Source organism: Protobothrops mucrosquamatus, unplaced genomic scaffold, assembly GCF_001527695.2.
Source record: "Protobothrops mucrosquamatus isolate PMUCROS unplaced genomic scaffold, P.Mucros_1.0 scaffold_254, whole genome shotgun sequence".
Classification (NCBI taxonomy): domain Eukaryota; kingdom Metazoa; phylum Chordata; class Lepidosauria; order Squamata; family Viperidae; genus Protobothrops; species Protobothrops mucrosquamatus.
In genome coordinates, this window is record NW_015386330.1 from 357218 (window position 1) to 364327 (window position 7110).

The following is a 7110-nucleotide window of genomic DNA, read 5'->3' on the forward strand; positions in this document are numbered from 1 at the left end:
CTTGCTCAGGGATCGCGAATGGTACAGAATAGAATGGGTGGGAAGGGCGGTATCTACCCTCCTCCCTGCCTTCCACTCCCCAGTCTTTAGTAGGGAGAGAAGGAACCAGGCGGAGACAGACCTTTTGTGCTGCGAGGGAAAAGGGGAGGGGAAAGAATGATAATTGTGTACTTGAGACCCCCCCCTTTCCCTCCCTCTCGTGCAGCCAAAGATACAATCCCGTCCGCGTGCCATTAGCTTGCATTGAGCAAGAGATGCCGCCCACCCCCCACCCCCCCGGTGGGTGTGGCAGGGAGAAGGCTGCTACAGCGCGCTATTCCAGAGGTAGCGTTCGGATTTCGAAAGAGAAGGGGAAAAGGGGGGGGGGCAGAGCGCTCAAGAGGCGTTGGTCACGTGACCCGGGGCGCTCGCTGCAATATAAATGGCCCTAAGAAGGACCAAAGTGTGGCTGAGAACTGTCAAGATGGCGGCGGCGACGGTTAGCGATGGCAGCGGCTGCAGGGGGATTCTGGCGGCTGGACTCTTTCGCAATCACGTGGCCGTCGTGACGGGCGGGGGCACGGGCATCGGCAAGGCCATCGCCGCTGAGCTGCTGCATCTCGGTGGGCAAAGGGTCTCCGAAAGGCGGGAGCTCAGTCTCTGGGAGCGGGTTTGTCTCTCCTCCTCTGGGGGAATGGGAGAGGTGGAGAAGGATCGAAGGGTTCCTCTGTGCCGTTGATTGTAGCTTTTATGATTTTGACAAGAGTGACAGGAGTTCAATAGGGGCAGGTTCCCTCTCTTAGAAGTTGGGTGCCTGGGACTGATTTCGTAATTAGTTGTTACTTACTATGAAGTTACTAGAGCAGACCCAGAGATTTATCTGAAGGGAAGGAAAGGGGCTAGGAGGAAGAAAAATTTTGATTTTCTTCAGATTGTTTGGGTATTAGCTCCCTATAGCCCCAATTAGGGTTGTCACTGAGATTATGGTAATGTAAAATTGAACAATTAGTAGAATAATGTTTTGTCTGCATAACTGCAATAATGATGTGTCTGCATAATTGCTAGAACAATGATGTAATGCATAATCACTGGGAAAATTCACTGGGAAAGTTCTCTGTCAGTAATATGTGGCAACCAAATGCGCTTTGCACATGGATACTTTGTATGTAGCAAAACCTTCCATTGTATGCCTGTGAGAAATGCTCCTAATGTATCACAGTGTGTATTTCAATGTGTAGCCCTTTGTTCTTTAAGAGGAGTATAAAAACTGAAGTCTAATCCCACCCTCCTCGTTCAGAATTGCCTATCTCTAATATGCTCTGAACCTTGCGCAAATAAACTTCTCTGCTAAACCCCTCTGGAATTCGTAAGAGTTCTTTCGTTTTCCACAAGAATTTTGGCACCCCAGATGGGACTCTTATGAAGAGGCCGTTGTCCTGCCAGACGGACTGCCCTGGGGAAAACCCCTCTCCTATCGGTGATATCTCCAAGCTTGCTCCGTGGCCTTTGACTACGGGAAGACTTCGACGGGAGGAAAGGGAATTTACCACCAGCAAAGCATTCCAGTCAAGGATCCACTGAGGGGAGCAGACAGGTCTTTTAATCCACAGGAGGGTCTGGAACGCCTGCAGGCAAGTATTATAAAAAGGGGTACCTGATCCCATTTGGGTCAGAAGAGGGAATTCATCAGCAACACCCCCCCTTAGAGGCTCCTCCGGCTGAAAGGGATGAAGTCCACCTTAAACCAGAAGCCGGAGCGGAGGAAGAGATAAAAACAGAACAGGGAGTTCAAGAGCAAACACAGGACTTGGATAGAGATGAAAGAGAAACACCATTTTCTAGCCGGACAAGAAATAAAAACTCAAAACCAAAGATAGAAGAAATCGGAGAAATATAAGTTGGCTAAATTAAAAGTATTAGCCAGAAGACACCCAGAGGGAGGAGCTACTTATTAACCCTAACGCTAACCCTAACCCTTCAAATTCTTGCCCCGTTTTCTCCAAACAGTATGTTTAAAGGGCTTGAAGTTACTCATTTTTGTGGGAGAGATAATTTTGACTGCTTCTTACTTTGATAATTGACTTGCCTTGTTTCAGGCTGTTTGTTTGTGATGCTTTAAGAACTAGCCCCAATACTAGGAAGGGAATGCACACAGTTTATAAACTAAATGTCAGGTTAGAATAAGCACAATTTTCATGTTTTCTTTCTTTGTAGGTTTACAAATAGCAGTAATCTCTTAATAGTCCAAAAAGTGATACTGAAGTGATGATTAGCCCAGATTTAACACTTCAGCAAGAGATCTGGTTTAATCTTTGTACAACTGGTACTAATATTGAAATACCTCTTGTTTTGTTTTGCAGGTAGTAATGTAGTTATTGCCTCTCGTAAACTTGACAGATTAAAAGCTGCAGCGGCAGAGTTAGCTGCTGAAATTCCCTCCACTAGTTCTGCCCAGGTGACTCCTATACAATGCAACATTCGCAAAGAAGAAGAGGTAAAAATGTAAATAGTCTTCCATATTTGACTAGTGTATTGTTCACTGGGTTATTCTTTTCATTATTACAATGAAAAAAAAAGTTTTCATCCAATATTGAAAGATTAACAAAGAAATTATCTAAATACTAGTTCCTCTGCCAGAAATGACAAACATTGCTGTTTCCAGTTGATTTTCACATGAATTAGGTGTTCGGGTGCTTTGTAAACTCTAAGGTAGTTTACATTTTATTAAATATTTTTTTAAAATCCTATGTCCTTTGTGGGTAACATCAATCTTTAACAATGCTGAAATTTGAAAGATATCAAAAGAATGATCAAAGTAATCATGTTGAGGTTCCCTGCTTTAGGTGAAGTTTCATTTACTGAGAAATGAAATGAAATTATAATTTGACAATTGCTTTGATTTTAGAAAAGGAAAAAAAACATTTTGTCTCAATGCTATAGTATTTTGTAGCATCTGTACTGCTGGTACAGGTAGTCATCAACTTACAACAATTCATTTAGTGACCATTTGAAGTTATACCAGCACTGAAAAAAATAGCTTATGACCATTTTTCACATTCACAACCACTGCAGCATCCCATGGTGGCGCAGTGGTTAGAATGCAGTATTTCAGGCAAATTCTGCCGACTGCTAGCAGTTCGATCCTGACCGGCTCAAGGTTGACTCAGCCTTCCATCCTTCCGAGTTTGGTAAAATGAGGATCTAGATTGTTGGGGGGCGATATGCTGACACTGTAAACCTCTTAAAGAGGGCTGTAAAACACTGTGAAGTGGTATATAAGTCTAAGTGCTATTGCTATTGCTATTCTCACGGTCATGTGATCAAAATTTGGACACTTGGCAAATGGCATATATTTATGATGGCTTCAGGATCCCAGATCATGTGATCATCTTTTGAGACAGTTAATGGGGGAGTCAAATTCACTTAACCACTGTGTTTCTAACTACACTGATTCATTTAAGAATTGTAGCAAAAAGGTCATAAAATGGGGCAAACTCACATAACAACTGTCTTGGAAAATTTGGGCTCAGTTATGTTCACAAGTCGAGGACTACCTGTATTTAGCTTTTATTGTATGTAGTTTTTTAAAAAACTTTTATTGTTTACTTCTTTCAGTGCCGCTGGTTGGAAGGGAATATAGGGGACATAGTAAATAATTAAAAATCAATATAAAGAATTCTAAGAAGGCAGACCAGTGAAATTCATTGTGCCCTTTTCCTATTGGCTGGTTTCTCTCCCATTGCTTTCCACTTTCTGTTCCCAACCTGCCATATTGTATGGAACAGTGATTCCTTCCAGTCTCAACCTCCCCATTACAAAAATAAATAAAAAGTCTCTAGTATTCACGTGAGAGGAAGTTTTCTTGTTAAAGAGCTTCTACTGAAGGGTCCTTGTTGCTCTCTGAGCTTGCTTGTTTTCTTGCAGACTTTTCACTACCCAAACTAGGTAACATCATCAATACTAGTAAGGAGTGCTGTTTGCTGTCAGTTTATATTCTAGTGGCTTGCCTGTCAGGGTTGGTGGGGGTGGTCTTAGAGATTCTTTGATTGGGCTGTTTGCTGTTGGCTTCTTTGGCAGTTTTCTGATGGGGTATTGTTTACTTGATTGCTGGTCTGATGTTAATCTTGGAGTTAATCTATGCTGGTCCAGGTGCTGATTGCTGGTGGAGAGGTGCTTGGGTTTTTTTGCCCCTTTTGGAGCTGGGTCTCTTTTGCATAATCTATAGATGTTGTTAATGTCTATATTGATGGCTGATTTGTCAGAGTTCCAGGTTTCTAAAAATTCCCTGGCATTTTTGGACTTGGACTTAGTCCAGGATGGTCATATTTTCCCAATTGAAATTATGGTTAAATCTATTATAACTTTTCTCTTCTGGGAAACGGTAGCACTTATTGCAGTGGATAAGAATATTGATTAGTATTTGTTTTCACATTTATGACCGTTGCAGCATCCCCATGGTCATATGATCAAAATTCAGATACTTGGCAATTGACTCCTATTTATGGTGGCTGTGGTATCCCAGGCTCATGTGATCACTTTTCCGACCTTCTGACAAACTAAGTCAGTGGGGAAGCCAGATTCACTTAATAACCATGTTACTAACTTAACAATTGCAGTAATTCACTTTACAACTGTGGCAAGAATGGTTGTAAAATGGGGCAAAACTCACTTAACAACTGTCTCGCTTAGCAACAGAAATATTGGGCTCAATTGTGGTCATAACTGGAGGACTACCTGTATATGCAAGCAATACTGTATTATGTGAATCTGCCTCAGTATAAGGCTTTTGCCTAGACTTCATCTCCAACCATATGCTACTTTCAGCTATACTATACAATTTTAAATATATGTTGTGACCTGTAGCCTGAACTTCCTGTCTAGTGCATGGCAGAGCTGTTAAACGAACAAACTGAGTATTAGGCGGGAAATGACAAAAAAGTTAATTGATCCTAATTTAGGCCAAAGTGTATCCTAAAGAGGCAAACAGAAAATGAGCTATCAATTGAACAGAACCCCAAAAAAGGAATCTATTGAGTCAAGAATCAATTCCCGCAAAGAAGAATATGTTAAAAATAGCTTTTTAAATGATAGTTTAAATTCAACTAAATTCAAACATCATATTATAACACATTTTGCTCCGTGTGGTTTGGCATCTTGTGGTGTTATTGGTAAATAATAGTTAAATTATGGCTTAGCACAATATCAAAATCCACTTTTACCTAAGATTGCCCAATACTTTAAATCATGCTTAGTTTAACTGATTTTCTAAATTAGTGCAGTCTGCTAGGTTGTATGCTATGATTTAAAGATCACAGAATTTTACATAGCATTCTAAATGTCATAGTTCCGACAGACAGAGACAAATAAAGCAGAACTCCGAGGCTTGCAAGTTCCTCAAAGAACATGTTTATTGATACAAAGTATCGGCATGTCAAAAGTGAAACCAAGTCTGAATAGACATGTAACAATCCCCAATGCAAAGTTAAGAAATCTCACTCCTAAAGCTATGCAATCTACTATGCTCCCCAATGCCCAGCCTGCACTCCTAGGAGCAGCCGATGACCTTGGTTCCCATGGGAGAAAGTCTGTTTTGTCTAGCGTAGCACCTGCTAAACCCCCCTTCCTCCGTGCTATGTGTCAACTGAAAATGAGTAGGGGAAAATGGCTGCAGCCACACTCATATTCAAAGTTGACACTAACGCAAATCACTGTTTCCAAGAACAAGGAGCACAAAACCTGAGAGAGTAGAATATTACAGTTGAATGCACTTTAATCAGAAAAATTGGCCATATGTTTAACTTCTGTGACAGAATCAGAAAAGGGAGTCTCTGTTTCCTGAAAATGTAGCTACAAAGATGTCTCCCTTAAGGGACTAAGATAACATTATCATTCTGAAAGGGATCAATGTCCCTTTTTTAAAATTCTTTTTTATACAGCTTAAAATACCTTATTTTTCATATGTCTACATTTGTCAGCAGCTTTGTTTCTCTGACTAATCTGTTACAGCAAATTCAAATAAACCACCTAGGGGAAAACTTGTTGAATGCTGAGTTTTAATCTCTATCCACAAGGGCATCCTTGCCTGCTAATAAAGCTTTCCCATCGTTGTGCTATAAATAATTCTGCTTTTTTGGCGCACAGCTTCCAAGTACAGCATTGCCTGCCAGCTTTCCTTTGTTAAGAATACACCATTACAAACTGTGATTTTTAGTACAATGGTTCTACATCCAGTAAACTGCTACATATATAAATTGTTATATTCTAACTGTGGCTGGGCTTGATCATCTTTTCCAGGAAAGGAAACATCATGTTACCAGATGTCATGTGGGAACATACTTGCTTTGTAGAGGCTTGTTCTGAAATATGCAACTAAAATGACAGGACGAATGGTTATGAAACCACTGTCATTAGCTCCCGTTCAAAGAGTTGCTGAAGTCATAAATCTCTTGATCAAATGCTATATTCAACTTTCAATCATTAGTAGCCAGGCAGATACAAAACACATTTGGCAGGACTGTGTTAGGGACTCTTGAGTATAATTTTTATTTTTTTTCTATCTATCTGTCTTATCTTCAGCCTTTATTTGTTTGTTTGTTTGTTTGTTTATTTACTCAAGACGGCTGTGTTAGGGACCCTTGACTATAATTTTTATTTTTTTCTATCTGTCTATCTTCAACATTTATTTGTTTGTTTGTTCGTTTGTTTGTTTAACAAATAACTCAAGACGGCGAGCATATCCAACATACCTTCCTCCTATTTTCCCCACAATAACAATCATGTGAGGTAGGTTGGGCTGAGACAGAGTGACTGGCTCAAAGTCATCCAGCTGGCTTTCATGGCTAAGATGGGATCTTATAATAACTATAACTATAATACAATAAGTATATGAGTTTTATAGGTAATAATATTTGCTTTCTTTATAAATTATGTTTAAAAGTAAACTCTCAATAAACGTGTAAATCCTTTTGCAGTTAGACTGTAGCCAAATCACAACAGAATTTTTGTCATTGTGATGAAATCTTAGGTTGTTGTGGAATTCCCTTGTTATAGAATATTCTAGGTGATACTTCTAACTGCCATATCATTTCTTTTTTTTTCTTTTTTTTAATTTTTTTTTATTTTTCACCATAT

General features: G+C 39.9%; 1 protein-coding gene across 1 annotated transcript in view; it reads left to right on the top strand.

Annotated features, from left to right (window-relative positions):
* The first annotated feature begins 463 nt into the window (after nucleotides 1-463).
* PECR (peroxisomal trans-2-enoyl-CoA reductase) overlaps nucleotides 464-7110 on the top strand; it is a 22195-nt gene continuing 15548 nt past the window's right edge. Inside the window, exons 1-2 of the mRNA XM_015831139.1 lie at nucleotides 464-602; nucleotides 2340-2473. Of these exons, the coding sequence (XP_015686625.1) occupies nucleotides 464-602; nucleotides 2340-2473 (273 nt within the window). The remainder of the gene's footprint in view (nucleotides 603-2339; nucleotides 2474-7110) is intronic.